Genomic DNA, 19,854 nt, shown 5'->3' with positions numbered 1-19,854 from the left:
TATAACAAACCCCAGATACAAGACGGATCTTTGAGATTGTGATTTTTAACAAAAAAACTAATTCAGTCTTTCTCCGCGAGCTGTGAAAACACACTATAACACTGGTCCTGTCTTAGGAGGTCGAAGGTCTCTGTCAAATCCAAATGTCATTTGTTTTGTTTTGAAAGGATTTCAACTATTGTAAAGCCTTTGTATGCAAATCGCATCTCTAACAAAACGCTTGCACATTCACAAATCTACATGTTTTCCACTTCTCGTTGTAATTCTCTAATCTCTGACTTGTTTTTCAATCATAAATATACTAGATTACAGGCTGGGGAATATTAAAATCTCATCAGCACGCCTGTGTGTGTGTGTGTGTGTGTGTGTGTGTGCGTGTGTGTGTGTGTGTGTGTGTGTGTGTGTGTGTGTGTGTGTGTGTGTGTGTGTGTGTGTGTCAGAGGACAATTGTGTTACGTGTGTGTTTTGGTATATTTCTGAAGCTCATTAGTTGTGATTATTACTGTAATCTGGCTTGCTGTTTAAGAATTAATCCTTCTGGAAGGAGAACAAATAATGTGGTGTTGTTTTAAATGAGGGAAACATGGTGGCTCAGTGGTTAGCACTGTGGCCTCACAGCAAGAAGGTTGCTGGTTTAAGTCCCGACTAGACCAGTTGGCATTTCTGTGTGGAGTTTGCATGTTCTCCCCGTGTTGTCGTGGGTTTCCTCCGGGTGCTCCGGTGTCCCCCACAGTCCAAACACATGCGCTGTAGGGGAATTGCTTTACTAAATTGGCTGTAGTGAATGAGTGGGTGTGTGAATGTGACAGTGTATGGGTGTTTCCCAGTATTGGGTTGCAGCTAAAAGGGCATCCACTGTGTAAAACATATGCTGGAATAGTTGGTGGTTCATTCCGCTGTGGTGGCCCCTGATAAATGAGACTAAGCCGAAGGAAAATGAATGAATGAATGAATGAATTTAATAATCTACAACAGAACTTCCACTTGAACTTTGAGTTTCTTATTAATTTTATTTCCCTGGCATTAATGGCTTGTAATGTGTTGTTGTTCGGAGCATAATAATAATACATTTATCCCCATAAAATACAATAGTAATTAATATTATATAATAATTTAGTGTTTTCAACCATACTATAGTAAAGTGCATTAATTTTTTGTGGTAAATCTATTAGTTGTAGCTGTAGGTTTCTACAACTATATAGTATATTAAACTAAAACACACCACAGATTACTGTAGTAAACATGTAATACAGTAATATTGCATTTCATCAGTTTACTATAGGCTGCTACTACAATATGGTGGAGTATTCATTAACAAAGAGTTGAAAGCCATAATATATACACTGTATTTTATATTGTACAGCTGTGTTTCTCAACCACGTTCCCGAAGGACCGCCATGTCTGCACATTTCCAGGTCTCCTTAACCAAACACACCTGATTCAGATCATCAGCTCATTATCAGAGACTGAAAGACCTATAATGAGTGTCACAGATACAGGAGACCTCCAAAACATGCAGTGTTGGTGGTCCTACAGGAACGTGGTTGAGAAACACTGTTGTACAGTATAATATAAACTATTAAAGTATTTTGTTTTACAAGGGTCAGTTCGTTTATGAAGATTGTAATCTGAAATATAATATCAAAATATTTTCATAAATTAAATAAATATTTACATTTATTAATAGCACATTCCATATAAAAACTCACCTTTCCTTAAAAACCCAAGCGTCTGTGATTTGTCCATCATCATAATCGCTGAGAAAAGTAACAGGTGTCACGTGACGCAGCAGCTGCACGAGTTTCTAGTCTCTGCGTTTGAAGCGGCTCGTCGTCGATTATTTATGTTTCTCCGTGATTTAAGCGTCTGCTGGACGTCTCTTCTGGCTTTGACCCTCGTCATATTGTCTGCAATGTCTTCAGAAGCCGGTGACAAATATGTGTCTGTAGATTTCGAGGTGTTCGGGAATGTTCAGGGTAGGTGTCTCAGTGTGTTTTGCAAACTTGGCGACCACGCCTCCAAAAATAGACACGCTTTTATTAATGCAGCAGCACCGAAGACTATTTATATGAAATCTTACAATAGTATATTGACAAATCTTTTTCATAATGTGTTTGCTGTATGCATAAATTAATTATATTTGTAGCTCAAGTAACTTATATCCTATTTTTCTTCTTCAGGTGTTTGCTTCAGAATGGTGAGGACATAATTACTAATGCACATTAAGCTTGTCTTATGAAGAATTTGCTTCTCTGACTCATTAATGAATGTAGATCCTATTCTACTAACAAAAATATAGTATTTCAACATAGTAGTACCATCATTTATATATAAATGTGTGCATGCCTATCTGTGTCTATGCATATGTGTGTTACACAGTATATTGTTATACACTCAGTCACCGGCCACTTTATTAGGTACTAGTATCGGGTTTGACCCCCTTTTGCCTTCAGATTTGCCTTAATCCTTCATGGCGTAGATTCAATAAGCAACTGTAAATGCACAGTGTATATATATATATATATATATATATATATATATATATATATATATATATATATATATATATATATATATATATACATATATCAGAGATTTCAATAATATCTGCAGCCTTTATGATGCAAGCTGAGACTGCATCACTCAGCGATGCAATCTCAGACACAATGCACTCAAATGGAGCGAGTGGTGTCACTGTGACGGGTAGGGTTAGGGGTGGGGTTAGGTGAGCCCATTAAAAAGCATTGGATGCAGCCCAGATTGCACTGCACCAGGTCTGCAGCCAGACCCATCTCAGAGTTTTTGCTCCCTAGTGACATGATAGCATCACGCAGTTGCTGCAGATTTGTCGGCTGCACATCCATGATGCCAATCTCCCGTTCCACCACATCCCAAAGGCGCTCTATTGGATTGAGATCTGGTGACTGTGGAGGCCATTTGAGTACAGTGAACTCATTGTCGTGTTCAAGACACCAGTCTGAGATGATTCACGCTTTATGACATGCTGTGTTATCCTGCTGGAAGTAGCCATCAGAAGATGGAAGCACCCGAACCTGAGCGCCCGGAGGAAATCAACGAAAACACGGAAGGAGCAAAACAGAAAAAAAATACAATTAAATATTACAAAAAAAAAAACACAATTTAATTAAATGTTATATGGTTGTTATGGTTGTCTTTATTTTTTTAGTCTCTGCCTTTTTATTTTATAAATATTTATTTATATATATATATATATATATATATATATATATATATATATATATATATATATATATTTATATTTTTAATTGTCGTATATATATATATATATATATATATATATATATATATATATATATATATATATATGTATATTTATATATATATGTATATTTATATATATATGTATATATATATATATGTGTGTGTGTATATATATATATATATATATATATATATATATATATATATATATATATATTTATGTATATATATATGTATATATATATATATATATATATATATATATATATATATATATATATATATATATACATATATATATACATATATACATATGTATGTGTATATATATATATATATATATATATATATATATATATATATATATATATATATATGTATGTATATATATGTATGTATATATATATATATATATATATATATATTGTGTAGTGTTAATTTTTTTCACCATGTTTTGGCTGTTTATGCACAAATAAAAAAAAATTGTGCATAAACAGCCAAAACATGGTAAAAAAATTTAACACACCACAATATATATATATATATATATATATATATATATATATATATATATATATATATATATATATATATATATATATATATATATATATATATATATATATATACATACATATATATATATGTATGTATATATATATATATATATGTATGTATATATATATATATATATATATATATATATATATATATATGTGTATGTATATATATATATATATATATATATATATATATATATATATATATATTGTGGTGTGTTAATTTTTTTCACCATGTTTTGGCTGTTTATGCACAAATATATTATTGTAAAGTAATAAATTAAAGTATTATAAAAGAGAACCTCAGAAAGGGGTGTACAGATATATGAATGAGTGAAGTAGTTGATATTAACAGCAAATTTACAAACACATTTTATCGGAAAGTGCTATTATTGTATTGTTTGTTCATTATTTCACTTATGTATATTTATTTATTTGTACTTAAATTTTTTAATGTACATACAAAGTCCCTTATTTATCGGCGATAGCCACAGTGGAATGAACCGCAAACTAATCCAGCATTTGTTTTACACAGCGGATGCCCTTCTAGCTGCAACCCAGTCCTGGGAAACACCCATACACACACCGATTCAGGCCAATTTAGTTCATCTATCCCGCTATAGCGAATGTTTTTGGACTGTGGGGGAAACCGGAGCACCCGGAGGAAACCCACGCCAACATGAGGAGAACATGCAAACTCCACACAGAAATCCGAAAAGCCAACTCAAACTAGCAACCTTGCTGTGAGCTGCCCTATATGTAATGTTTTTATGAGGTATATCTAATCTATTTTTGTCTTCTTTACTGCAGTATACTGAAGCAGAAGGAAAGAAACTGGGAGTGACGGGCTGGGTGAAAAACACTAGACAGGGCACTGTGGTTGGGCAAGTGCAGGGACCTCCGGAAAAAGTCAAGGAAATGTGAGTGTGAAGTTTTCTGTGGTCTGTCATGCGCAGTGCGTGTTTTGAGCAGCAGATGGCGCCAGCGCTTCAGTGTTAACCTCATGGAAGAGTCTAGAAAGGCTCTTTGTCACAGTGAGGGTGTGAAATGGAAACTCACACACTTGTGCTTGAGAGCTTTGTGCTGCAGCCTATAATCACCAGATGGAGACGCAGGAACTGAACAGCTCCACTGGAGCACATTTAACACTCAAGCTTTCACTCAGTCTTTAAAGTGTCTGTTGTGTGTGTATGTTTGTGCATTTGAATGTGTTGTGTGCATGTGTGTGTTGGGTTAAGCATGTGTGTGTGTTTAGTTTGAATTTGAGCATAGTTTGTGTGTGTGTGTGATTGTGTGTTGAATGTGTGTGTCCTTTGTATTGCGTGTGTGTTGAATGTGTGTGTTCATTTGTGTGTTTGTTCAGTGCATGTGTGTATTTGTATTTAGTGTGTTTGCATGTTGAGTGTGTGCACATTTATGTGTGTGTGCATGTGTGTGCTTGTGCATATGTGTGCTTGTTGAGTGTGTGTGTATTTGTGTTTGTGCATGTTGAGTGTGTTCGCATTAATGTGTGTGTCTGTATGTGTGTTTGTTGAGTGTGTGTTCAGTGTGTATTTGTGTTTAGTGTGTATGTGTTGAGTAAGTGTTTGTGCATGTTGAGTGTGTTCGCATTTATATGTGCGCCTGCATGTGTGTGTTTGTGTATGTGTGTTTGTTGAGCGTGTCTGTGTCTTGAGTGCACGTGTGTGGAGTGTGTATTTGTGTTAAGTGTGTATATAATGAGTGTGTGTGTGCGGGTTTGTATGTGTTGAGTGCATGCTTGTTGAGTGTTTTTGCATGTTGAGTGTGTTCGCATTAATGTGTGTGTCTGTATGTGTGTTTGTTGAGTGTGTGTATCTAGTGTGTTCAGTGTGTATTTGTGTTTAGTGTGTATGTGTTGAGTGACTGAGTGTGTGTGTGTTTGTGCATGTTGAGTGTGTACGCATTTATATGTGTGTCTGCATGTGTGTGTTTGTGTCTGTGTGTTAAGTATGTGTGTTTGTTGAGCGTGTCTGTGTCTTGAGTGCATGTGTATTAAGTGTGTATTTGTGTTTAGTGTGTATGTGTTGAGTGTGTGTGTGGGTTTGCATGTGTTGAGTGCATGCTTGTTGAGTGTTTGTTCCTTTGTACCTTGTATTCCTTATGTTGTAGTAACCAAGTGTGTGTGTTTTGGGAGTAAGGGGGGTTGAGTGTGTGTGTGTGTGTGTGTGTGTGTTTAGGGAGTAAGGGGGGTTGAGTGGGTGTTTGTGTGTATAGGCGTGCCCCAGTCTGCAGTCCCTCGGCTCGGGTGTGTCGTGGCGATGATGTCATGATGTCCATGTGGGCGGGGTGTGCAGCGGGGTGAGGGCTTGATGACATCACAGCTCTAATGGGAAGCAGACGCTCATCAGTGTGAGGACAGAGAGCTGAGAGACTGATGTACAGTCCTATACAGTATATCTGCAGTTTACAGCTCTAGTCACAGTGTTACAGTCAGCAGAGCAGAGCCGAGGTTCGAGCCAGTGACCCAGCAACCTTCTTGCTGTGAGGCGACAGCACTACCTACTGCGCCACTGTGTCGCCCTGAAACCTAAATATCAGGCAAATAATAATAATAAATAGTGAAAGAGTGCATCAGCCACCTCAATAACCAGGCTTATTAATGTTCATTTGAGCCAAAAAAATATTTAGAAAAATGTTAATGGTGTATATGCACACAGACTTTTCATTTCAGTCAGCCAGCTTCAGGTTAATCGCCATCCCATCCAAAATCGCCACGTTTAAGATCTGATTTCTTTAAAAAAAACACAGCGATCTTCACTGCCTCACTAAGATATAGACGATATAAAGTTGGTCTCAGACCAAACATGAAACACTGCATTAAATTATATTTTTCCACACCTTCTCTTCTGTAATATATATATATATATATATATATATATATATATATATATATATATATATATATATATATATATATATATATATATATATAAGTTAATTTTACTCCAGTATTTTCAACGAAGTTTCTCTGCTGGCCTGCTGAAAATGACGGCTACCTGCGTTTCAAGAGTTCAAACTTAGCTGATAATCAATAAAGCGTATCTGGCATGCTGTCCCAGGAGAGAGCCCTGAGCTCATAATATCCTCGAGCCCAGGGCTCCCTCCCGTTAGAAGGGCGAGAGGGGAGTTTGAGGTCAGGTAGGTCTCGAGAGCTCCCCTGCTTGTCACCGTGAGAAGTGTAAACTCAGGTTGTATTGGGTGATAATTTGTTTTAGTCGATTGGCTATAGTTTATGTTTTTGGACAGTGGAAGGAAACCGGGGAACCCGGGGGAAACCCATGCGAACACGGGGAGAACATGTAAACTCCGCACAGAAACACCAACCGGCCCGATGGGTTGCACCGGCGGTGTTCTTGCTGTGAGGCAACAGTGCTAGTCACTGGGCCACCGTGTCGCCCGATCAGAAAAAAGGGGGAGGATGAAGGGGTGGAAAGGGGGGGAGCTTCAAGACGAAGATAACTGGAGTGAAAAACTCAGGGTATTTATAATGCTTTCGTAATCACCTAATAGGGCTGATTACGGAGCTAATAAGGAGCCAGCCGTATTAATTATAAGCATGTGATCCTCTCGAAATTAGTTTATGAATAAACCACTCTTAAAAAGTGTCTCTTTTTACGCTTGACAACTAAACCATTTACCAACTACATGGATGCTAAAGTCTTCTTAACTGAATGTATTTGAGTTCCATTACAACACCGATGCTGTTTAAGGAACCTTATGAAACTGAAAATAGTCATAATCATTGAGTCTATGTATTTACTTGTGTAAATGTGTGTAAACTTAAATTAATTCAGTTTTTAAATTAATTTCAATAATATTATTGACTAATCTGAAAATGTTCATTTGGTTTATGTACAATACAGTTTGTAAAGTAATATTTTCTGTTTTTAGTAGATATGTTATATGAGAGACTTGCTTTGTTTACTAAATATGTGGAGCTAGATGGATTTGCATTGTAAATATTAAATAAGTTAAAAAGGTAGTATTTTTTATTTCATATATCAAGTTTTTAGTTACAATACTCCTAAAATAATTCCGCATAAATCTGCAGATTTCTTACGAAATTATCCGCAGAAATAGCTAAAAATGTCCGCAGATTCCGTCTGGCCCTACTCATAGCCCATTGAAATTAAATATACATTTTGAATAATAAAAAAAAACTAACATATACAAGAAATTAACTTTAAGTTACTTTTTTTTTAATTGACTCATAGATAACAATATAATAAAATATTTAACTTTAATAAAATGACAAATAAATAAATTAACAACTTTTAATTATATATATATATATATATATATATATATATATATATATATATATATATATATATATATATATATATATATATATAATTGTTAATGATTTCTGATAGAAAATTATTTGTATTTTTACAACTATGTTTGTATACACTCACAGGCCACTTTATTAGGTACACCTGTCCAACTGCTTGTTAACACAATTTTACAGTAGCAGCAGAAGAGCACACCGGGTGCCGCTCCTGTCAGCTAAGAACAGGAAACTGAGGCTACAATTCACACAGACTCACCAAAACTGGACAATAGAAGATTGGAGAAACGTTGCTGCTCTGATGAGTCTCCATTTCTGCTGCCACATTCAGATGGTCGGGTCAGAATTTGGCATCAACAACATGAAAGCATGGATCCATCCTGCCTTGTATCAGCGGTTCAGGGTGGTGGTGGTGGTGTAATGGTGTGGGGGAGATTTTCTTGGCACACTTTGGGCCTATTAGTACCAACTGAGCATGGTGTAAACACCACAGGCTACCTGAGTATTGCTGCTGACCATGTCCATCCCTTTATGAGCACAGTGTCTCCATCTTCTTATGGCTACTTCCAGCAGGATAACACACCATGTCATAAAGCCTAAATCATCTCAGACTGGTTTCCTAAACATGACAATGAGTTCACTGTACTCAAATGTCCTCCACAGTCACCAGAGCTCAATCCAATAAAGCATCTTTAGGATGTGGTGGAATGGGAGATTGGCATCATGGATGTGCAGCCGACAAATCTGCAGCAACTGTGTGATGCTATCATGTCAATATGGAGCAAAATCTCTGAGGAATATTTCCAGTATCTTGTTGAATCTCTGCCATGAAGGATTAAGGCAGTTCTGAAGGCAAAAGGAGTCCAACCCGGTACTAGTAAGGTGTACCTAATAAACTGGCCGGTGAGTGTATTTAATAAATAAAATGTATATGATTTTCTGTGTATTTTATGGTTTATTATAAAGGAACAGAAAGTAACACTAAGTTAATAATGTTAATATATATATATATAGTCTCCTCTATCAGGTCAGTTGTTGAGCTGAAGGTTATTATACGCCCTGTGTCTGAGGCGTCCGCCGGCCTGTAAGACATTTTTAGTGCTGATTCTCCAGCGAGATTGTGTCCTATTTACTTCCACTCCAGCACACAACCCAGAAACCCCTGCATACGGAGACAGACGAAGAGCTTCTCCTCCTCTTAACACAAATGCGTGTGCTCATTAAATATTAACACCGGCGGATGACAGTCAGACTCCGCCCACTTCTAATGCTTTCACTCCCTTGTTTTGCATCTCCTCCACATGTGTCTTATTCACCATCTGTACGTTTCCATCCGCCTCTCAGCAAGAAGGTCACTGGTTCGAGTCCCAGCTGCCTCAGTAGCCATTTCTGTATGGAGTCTGCATGTTCTCCCCGTGTTGGCGTGGGTTTCCTCAGTGTGCTCTGGTTTCCCCCACAGTCCAAACACATGCGCTATAGGGGAATTGATGAACTAAATTGGCTGTAGTGTATGAGTGTGTGTGTGAATGAGTGTGAATGGGTGTTTTACAATACGGAATTTGCTGCTGTAAGGGCATCCACTGTGTAAAACATATGCTGGAATAGTTGGCGGTTCATTCCACTGTGGTGACCTCTGATGAATAAAGGGACTAAACCAAAGGCAAATGAATATATGTATAATAAAACATATAATAATGATAATAATAATAGTCTGGTGTTTTGATTTGGGGTGTTTCTGCTGCTGTAGTTGATCGAGTGTGTTCATCCGGCGGATTGTTCGACTGAGGTTTATGGAAATGTCAAACGCTATGAGAAAATTCCTTCCTATCACAGTCTGTCAATGTTATCAGACTTCCTCACCGGGGAAACTCCTTTCCTTCACTACACAATGAACACTTGAACGCTGTGTGTGTTTCTGAGCTCCAGCAGAGCATCAAGGTCCCGGGATTCTTCAAAAGAAATGGAAGAACGAACTCAAATGACATAATTTCGAACAAAATCGGACCGAAACAAAGTTATTTTGAGCTCGATTCCGCAGTTTGAAACAGTTTGAAGCGGGCTTTTGGAGGAGTTTGTTTTGGCTCCTAAACATCTCGTTTATCTACACGAACCTTCATTCATTCATTCATTTTCTTTTCTGATCCAGCATATGTTGTACGCAGTGGATGTCCTTCTAGCCACAACTCAACACTGAGAAACACCCATACACTCCTGCGATACACATGCCTTACGGCCAGGTTAGTTGATCAATTCCCCTATAGCGCATGTGTTTAGACTGTTGGGGAAACCAGAGCACTCGGAGGAAACCCATGCCAACACAGGGAGAACATGCAAACTCCACACAGATATATATATATATATATATATATATATATATATATATATATATATATATATATATATATATATATATATATCAATCACACTTGTAGCAGTGCGATATGCTGTATATCGGCACAGCCTCCCACCAGTGCCGATATACAGCCATATCCCACTGCTACGAGTGTGATATTGCGTTTATACAACAGTTTGACGGCATTATTGTGTATTAGCCCTTTTAAGCTACAGAACAAAGTCTACAGAACAAACCATTGTTATACAATAATTTGCCTAATTACCCTAACCTGCCTAATTAACCTAGTTAAGCCTTTAAATGTCACTTTAAGCTGTATAGAAGCGTCTTGAAGAATATCTAGTCTAATATTATTTACTGTCATCATGGCAAAGATAAAAGAATATTTCCAGTATCTTGTTGAATCTCTGCCATGAAGCATTAAGGCAGTTCTGAAGGCAAAGGGGGTCCAACCTAATACCACAGTAGAAAGGTGTACCTAATAAAGTGGCCAGTGAGTGTATATTTAAATAAGTAAAATAGAAAAGCCTTCCATTTCAGTTCTCTAATTATTACTCATAAAAAGTTCATTTAAAGTAACATTTTCAAGTAGAGTGAATCTAGCATCCGTATTTTTCCTTGTGAACTGCTGCTCAAATCATCATGTGTGTTTGTGGTGTGTTTTGTGTGTTTGTGAAGCACTGTGTGTGTGTTTGTAATCTGCTCCTCCTAAACTGGTCATTGTGTTGCCGTAGAGACGGCTCCTCCTCTTCCTGGCAGGCCATTATGTGTGTGTGTGCATGTGTGTGTGTGTGTGTATTGGTCAGTCATGCAGATGTAGTGTGTGATCCTGCATGAGCTCAGCAGTGCAGCGTCCACTGGGAGCACAATAATGCATTTACTGCCTCTGAGGAACAAACTGCAGGAGATCCGGATATATGAGAGAGACAGAGAGAGTGGGAGAGAGAGATTGGGTGTGTGAGCTAGAGAGAGAGAAGGGAGGGGGAGTTAGTGGATGTGTTTGTCTGTGTGTGAGAGAGTGTTTGTGTGAGTCTTGATATTTGTATATTTGTGTGTATGTGTGTGTGTGTGTGTATACCACCACATTCTTGTTTAAGGAGAAAATGCCAGCTGTTTCTTCTCCTGATGGAGTTGCTTTAGTGTTTTTTTGCTTGTCGTTGCAGCGTTGCATGATTTTCTTTTACTGAAGATGTTTTCTAAAAATAAAAGTGAAGGAAGATACGCAAAAAAAGAGATTAATACAAACAGTTGTCTACTGTATAGGTAAATTAAATTTTTATTGGAAAAAATTTATATTATTAATTATTAATTTATATTTATATTATTTTAAATGTATTATTTAGAAAATACAATATATTAAAATTTTTTTAATAATTATACAGTATTATGTAACATTTTAAGACAATAATAATTATTATTATAAGCTAATAATTAAAGGGGTGGTCCAGAATGTAGTTTTTTTTTCTTTTTTTTCTTCCCTTTATTTTTTATGCCAAGAACAAGTTACATTATTTATATAGAAAATTGACATTTTTATACATATAAAACCCACTTTAACAACCCCTGAATACACTGCCTAAAGAACGATAAAAATAAATAAATAAATAAATAAAAATTAAAGGAAAAGTAATTATAAAAAAATAATAATGAATTTTTAAAAAAATGTAAAAAATGGCTGCCAAATCTTTTAAAAATAAAAATAAATAAATAAAAAATAAATACATACATAAATAAATAAAATAATTATAAATACATATAGAAATAGAGTGACAACAGTAATGGGTGATTCAATGAGGGATAAGGCTGTGCTATCTTTCAATGGTAAGTTAACATAGAAGAAGCTTGAGATTCTGGACAGAGAAAGAAAGGACAAAGGGATTACAGAAAAAAGATTCCAGTTACATACAAGACAGTCACATTATTCCCCAGGAAGAACACTTATAGCAGAGAAATATGTTAATAATGGTTGCCATACATATGAGAATTTGCTAGAGCCTCTAATTGAATATTAAATTTTTTCCAAGTTTACAATAACATCAGATCTTGAAGCCAGTTTGATGCTTTAGGTGGATTTAAAGATTTCCAGTGCAGTAAACTTTTTCTGCGAGCCAGCAAAGATGCAAAGGCTATTATGTTTTGTTGTCTTTGAGTCAGACTCAGTTCGTCAGGTGGAATCCCAAACAAAGCAAATTCTGCACATGGCCTAAGCTGTACTTCACACACTTTAGACAATGTACTAAATATAGTTGACCAGTAAGGATTAAGCTTAGGGCACGTCCAAAACATATGAGACAGGTCTGCTACGCCTGTGTGACATCTTATACAGGTCTTGTCAAAAGTAGAGTTAAAAGAGGCTATCCGAGATCTACTTAGATGTATTCGGTGTAACACTTTAAATTGTATTAAACTTAGGCGAGCACAAGAAGTGCTACCGTTCACCCTACTTAGGGCATCAGAATGTAGTTTTAAAGAGTCATGAAACACCAAGGCCACATTTACACTGCACTGTTCAAGTATCTCAATTCCGATTTTTATTTATTTATTTTTTCTCCCATGCTGCACAGATCAGATATGGCCCATGTACATATAAGCAGGAACAAATCACATGGATTGCGATTTACTAGGGATGTAACGGTATTGTAAATACCGTCATACCGCAATATTAGTTTTTTTCGATATTACCGTAGTCGCATGACTCTGTAAAACTATAGGTCTTCGGAGAATATTTGCTCAGGCGAATGAAGCGAACGGGAGGTAGCGAAAACTACAATTCCCATCAGCCCATGCTTGACCATCATCCCTTGCGGTCTGTTGTCGCTACAGATCCAGTAATGCGGAAATGGAGTGTGCTGCTAGTAGCGGAGACGAAAAAGAGCTGGAAAACTCTAAAGCGGGTGTTGTCGCCGCGCGCGTACTGAATAGCGGTGTTTTGTCGCGCGAGTTCTTATCAGCTGTGTTGTCGCGCGCGTACTGAATAGCGGTGTTGTCACGCGAGTTCTTATCAGTTGTGTTGTCAGCACACTGTTCAGATTGATGCAGACATGAGACCTCTATCTCACTCATGGTTTGTCCTTTCAAGTGGGGGAAAGACAATGCACAACGTTACCCACTGCTGTCAACCTGGGCCAAGTCATATCTCTCTTGTCCCAGAAACCTCAGTCCCAAATGAGAGGGTACGGTAATACCTCGGTATGAATGTCACGGTACGGTATTTATTGAATCATTTACAGGAAAAAGTACCTAAAATGAAAGTCAAACTGTGAATTTAGAGAGATTGTTTGGCATTTTACTAAGTTCTACATATAATTTTAAATGAAAAAAAATTACTGTAAAAAATTTAGGGATATTTTCTGTAAAATTAGTTTTTTACAGTGTATATATTAAAAGAAGATGGACACACGAGAACCTCTCTGTCATAAACTATAGTGAAACTGCTTGCCAAAAGCTGCGAACAGATTACATACAGGAATAGAGAAGAGCGCTCTTTAATTATCAGCTGTTAGTCAGCGCCCGCTCTTTTTTCCTGGTCATTGCACCTTTGCCGTCTGCTGTGTAAATGCAGACGATCAGATACGAGTCACTTTTAACAGATGATGTAAGCAGGACATCAAAAAATCCGATACAGTCACAAAATTGGAATTGACCATCAAGAATAGCAGTGTAAATGCAGCCCAAAACACATGTGTTGAGCTGTTGACAGTCATATATGTGTCCCGCGCTGCTAAAAACACTATTAGGACACGTATAGAAGAATTGGTTAAGAGAATTGGTTGTTTTTGCGTTATTTCCAGCTGATTCGTTGTTCCGATTTGAAACAAATCACGCGTCACGAGTGTGCAGCATTAATACATGAGAAAGACTAGGTTCAAACCAATCAGCGCACTCTATTGTGTATGAGATGCAACCTCATTAATATGCACGACAGCTTCGAAGATCTGTTACTGTGTTTAGACGACAGAGAGACGCCACGTTGTGTTGTCAAAACAAGTGGAAGAAGAAGAATTGTTTTGAGACACAGGACGTCAGTGTTGTTTATAAATGTGCTGCAACGAAGGGTTCGTTTTCATTCCCTGCTATGAGAGAGCAGCTGGACTCGCGTTCGGACACGCCATAGAAATATGTTCGTAAGAAACATTGTTTACCTCAGAGCTTTTCTCATCTGGAAATGGTGAAATCTAGATTTGCTGCTCGTCTCCTTTTAATAAAGACATGGCTCCAGTTAATGTTGGTTGTCTTGTCTCTACAGATTTGGTTAGTGTGTGTGATCAGTGCTCTTTGTTTGTTTATTCAGAGGCAAAAGTTAGTTCGTATCGTCAGCAGTACTCTTTCAGTTTTTAAAGACAGACCGTAGTCAAAATTATTTAGTTACAGTACGTTAATATCACTACAATATTATGGGCTGAAAGATCCGCTGTAAATGCTGCTCTTCAGAGGTTCTGATTCTCTGGAACATAATTAAATTAAACTGTAAGCACTTCTCTCTCTCTGTCGTCTCCTTTGAAAGCCCAAATACAGAAACAGAGGAAGCTCTGTGGAAATGGCAGTGTTTGGATGGCATTTTAGCTCTCTCTGCTTTAACATTACAGCGCCTCTGGCCACGCCCCTTCGCTGCGCAGGGTGCATGCGTGTGGTGAATGCGCGTAACCTGAAGCGTTTGAGATCTCACTAGCCCAGTTGTATTTTTTTTGTAGTCCCCAAACTTAAAAAGGCTTTGTAAAAGCCAAGGTCTCCCTTTGCATTGAATTCTAAGCATCTTACATTTAGAGATGCTGTTTATGTTCACACAGCTACATTACACATCAAATGAAGTTTCAAATATGATATCGTAGTGGACCACCCCTCTAATATATAATAATAACAAATATGAATTATTATTACATAATACATACAACTACAAAAGTTTTTCTAGTAATGTTTTTAAAATGATTTTTAGAATGAAAGTGAAAGGGGGCTTGAGTTATTGAGCTGATCTAAAAGCAGTTCATAAGTGTCTTAAATCTGTATTGTAACTGTTTAATAAATGTTGTGTTATTATTATTATTAATATTATTATTATTATTATTGTTATTATTATTATTGTTATTGTTATTATTATTATTATTATTAATGTTTTGTCTGTTTGTGTCTCTTTTCCAGGAAGTATTGGCTCAGTAAAGTGGGCAGCCCGAGCTCTCGCATCGCCCGCGCTGAGTTCAGCAACGAGAGAGACATTTCCAAACTGGAGATTCATGGATTTGGCACGCGCTACTGAACAAACACACAAAACCACAACAGGACAAACTCACAACACACAAAACCACAACACAACAAACTCACAACACACAAAACCACAACACAACAAACTCACAACACACAAAACCACAACACAACAAACTCACAACACAACACAACAAACCACAACACAACAAACTCACAACACAACACAACAAACTCACAACACAACAAACTCACAACACACAAAACCACAACACAACAAACTCACAACACAACACAACAAACTCACAACACAACACAACAAACTCACAACACAACACAACAAACCACAACACAACAAACTCACAACACAACACAACAAACTCACAACACAACAAACTCACAACACACAAAACCACAACACAACAAACTCACAACACAACACAACAAACCACAACACAACAAACTCACAACACACAAAACCACAACACAACAAACTCACAACACAACACAACAAACCACAACACAACAAACTCACAACACACAAAACAACAACATAACAAACTCACAACACACAAAACCACAACACGACAAACTCACAACACACAAAACCACAACACAACAAACTCACAACACAACACAACAAACCACAACACAACAAACTCACAACACACAAAACCACAACACAACAAACTCACAACACACAAAACCACAACACAACAAACTCACAACACACAAAAACACAACACGACAAACTCACAACACACAAAACCACAACACAACAAACTCACAACACAACACAACAAACCACAACACAACAAACTCACAACACACAAAACCACAACACAACAAACTCACAACACACAAAACCACAACACAACAAACTCACAACACAACACAACAAACCACAACACAACAAACTCACAACACAACACAACAAACTCACAACACAACAAACTCACAACACACAAAACCACAACACAACAAACTCACAACACAACACAACAAACTCACAACACAACACAACAAACTCACAACACAACACAACAAACCACAACACAACAAACTCACAACACAACACAACAAACTCACAACACAACAAACTCACAACACACAAAACCACAACACAACAAACTCACAACACAACACAACAAACCACAACACAACAAACTCACAACACACAAAACCACAACACAACAAACTCACAACACAACACAACAAACCACAACACAACAAACTCACAACACACAAAACAACAACATAACAAACTCACAACACACAAAACCACAACACGACAAACTCACAACACACAAAACCACAACACAACAAACTCACAACACAACACAACAAACCACAACACAACAAACTCACAACACACAAAACCACAACACAACAAACTCACAACACACAAAACCACAACACAACAAACTCACAACACACAAAAACACAACACGACAAACTCACAACACACAAAACCACAACACAACAAACTCACAACACAACACAACAAACCACAACACAACAAACTCACAACACACAAAACCACAACACGACAAACTCACAACACACAAAACCACAACACAACAAACTCACAACACACAAAACCACAACAGGACAAACTCACAACACACAAAACCACAACACAACAAACTCACAACACACAAAACCACAACACAACAAACTCACAACACAACAAACTCAAAACACACAAAACCACAACACAACAAACTCACAACACAACACAACAAACCACAACACAACAAACTCACAACACACAAAACAACAACATAACAAACTCACAACACACAAAACCACAACACGACAAACTCACAACACACAAAAACACAACACAACAAACTCAAAACACACAAAACCACAACACAACAAACTCACAACACAACACAACAAACCACAACACAACAAACTCACAACACACAAAACCACAACACGACAAACTCACAACACACAAAACCACAACACAACAAACTCAAAACACACAAAACAACAACATAACAAACTCACAACACACAAAAACACAACACGACAAACTCACAACACAACAAACCAGAAAAAACTCACAACACAACACACAAAACCACAACACAACAAACCACAACACAACACAACAAACCACAACACAACAAACTCATAACACACAAAACAACAACATAACAAACTCACAACACACAAAAACCAGAACACAACAAACTCACAACACAACACAACAAACTATAACACAACAAACTCAAAACACACAAAACCACAACATAACAAACTCAAAACACACAAAACAACAACATAACAAACTCACAACACACAAAAACACAACACGACAAACTCACAACACAACAAACCAGAAAAAACTCACAACACAACACACAAAACCACAACACAACAAACCACAACACAACACAACAAACCACAACACAACAAACTCACAACACACAAAACAACAACATAACAAACTCACAACACACAAAAACCAGAACACAACAAACTCACAACACAACACAACAAACTATAACACAACAAACTCAAAACACACAAAACCACAACACGACAAACTCACAACACACAAAACCACAACACGACAAACTCACAACACACAAAACCACAACACGACAAACTCACAACACACAAAACAAGAACATAACAAACTCACAACACAACACAACAAACTATAACACAACAAACTCACAACACAGAAAACCACAACACAACAAACTCAAAACACAACACATATTTGGTAGAGATTAACACACTTTACAAGGAAAACAACTCCTTTGTCCCTTTATTGTCCAGTTTTGCTTCTATTTGAATTGTATTACTGTAAATATGAACCTAACGTTGATTATTTGTAAAGTTTACTTAAAGTATAAGTGATTTAATATTTTAATTAATTAAGCATTTTTAAAAGGATGCATTTATTTGAACAAATATAGATGAAATGTTTTTTTTTTTACAATTTAATTAATTTCTTAACATTATTATATTTTAAAAGGTATTTATTCCTGTAATAGCTGAAACAAATGTTTCATAAATATAAATAAAACATAAATACTCACTACCTGACAAAAGTCTTGTTGCTCATCCAAGTTTTAGAAACATCAAATAATAACTTGACTTCTAGTTGATCATTTGGTGTCAGAAGTGTCTTATATGAAAGGCAAAGGCCTCTAGATGACGCTTATTTGAGCCCAATAAAATCTGATCATGTCTTGATTTTGACTGATTTCATCAGGACAGTAATATCTGACTCTGCTTAGACGACTCATCACTGAACAGAAATAATGTCCAGTATAGAATATAAAGTCCTGCTGCAGTGGAGACAGAATGAATATTGTGTCTGACTCCATCATGAGCTTGGAGGACTGCATCCATACATCTCTGACATGACTCACATCACTGATTAATAAAGTCATCTGGAATGAAGAAGAAAGTGTTCCTGCAGGACTCCCAGAGTTCATCAAGAGTCTTTAGATTCATCTTCAACACCTCCTCCCCATCTTACCCCAGACATGCTCAATAATGTTGATGTCTGGTGACTGGGCTGGCCAATCCTGGAGCCCCTTGACCTTCTTTGCTTTCAGGAGCTTTGATGTGGAGGCTGAAGTATGAGGAGGAGCGCTATCCTGCTGGAGAATTGTCCCTCTCCTGTGGTTTGTAATGTAATGAGCAGCACAAATGTCTTGATACCTCAGGCTGTTGATGTTGCAGATCTCTCGCACGCCCCCATACTGAATGCAACCCCAAACCATGATTTCTCCAGATTTTTTTGACATGACAGATTCAACAAGGTACTGGAAATATTCCTCAGAGATTTTGCTCCATATTGTCATGATAGCATCACACAGTTGCTGCAGATTTGTCGGCTGCACATCCATGATGCCAATCTTTCGTTCCACCACATCCCAAAGCTGCTTTACTGGATTGAGATCTAGTTACTGTGGAGGCCATTTGAGTACAGTGAACTCATTGTCATGTTCAAGAAACCAGTCTGAGATGATTCACGCTTTATGCATGGTTCCAGCTGAGAGAAAGGCGACAGTAACTCAAATAAGCACTCGTTACAACCGAGCTCTGCAGAAGAGCATCTCTGAACACACAACACGTCCAACCTTGAGGCAGATGGGCTACAGCAGCAGAAGAGCACACCGGGTGCCGCTCCTGTCACACACACACACACACACACA

At 37.2% G+C, this 19,854-nt stretch overlaps 1 protein-coding gene across 3 annotated transcripts; it reads left to right on the top strand.

The window, feature by feature from the left end:
- The first annotated feature begins 1,771 nt into the window (after positions 1 to 1,771).
- On the top strand, positions 1,772 to 18,882 carry acyp2 (acylphosphatase 2, muscle type). 3 transcript variants are annotated; one of them, NM_001442494.1, is given in 11 exon segments: positions 1,791 to 1,976; positions 2,181 to 2,197; positions 4,614 to 4,723; positions 15,605 to 15,775; positions 16,290 to 16,392; positions 16,486 to 16,527; positions 16,814 to 17,075; positions 17,107 to 17,336; positions 17,673 to 17,792; positions 18,061 to 18,108; positions 18,300 to 18,882. In NM_001442494.1, coding segments are annotated over 4 exon segments (375 nt in total). In that variant the 5' UTR covers positions 1,791 to 1,843; the 3' UTR covers positions 15,720 to 15,775; positions 16,290 to 16,392; positions 16,486 to 16,527; positions 16,814 to 17,075; positions 17,107 to 17,336; positions 17,673 to 17,792; positions 18,061 to 18,108; positions 18,300 to 18,882.
- The last annotated feature ends 972 nt before the right edge of the window (positions 18,883 to 19,854 follow it).

Source organism: Danio rerio, chromosome 11, assembly GCF_052040795.2.
Source record: "Danio rerio strain M-AB ecotype USA chromosome 11, GRCz13ab, whole genome shotgun sequence".
Classification (NCBI taxonomy): domain Eukaryota; kingdom Metazoa; phylum Chordata; class Actinopteri; order Cypriniformes; family Danionidae; genus Danio; species Danio rerio.
The sequence above is the reverse complement of the archived record's forward strand: the minus strand, read 5'-3'. Positions and strand labels throughout refer to the sequence as shown.

Bases quoted from the DNA above. Each gene is read 5' to 3' on its own strand.
- acyp2 (XM_087271766.1), top strand. From the start codon at position 1,844: ATGTTTCTCCGTGATTTAAGCGTCTGCTGGACGTCTCTTCTGGCTTTG. The intron at 4,724-15,604 runs GTGAGTGTGAAG...TCTCTTTTCCAG, and splicing joins CCGGAAAAAGTCAAGGAAAT to GAAGTATTGGCTCAGTAAAG.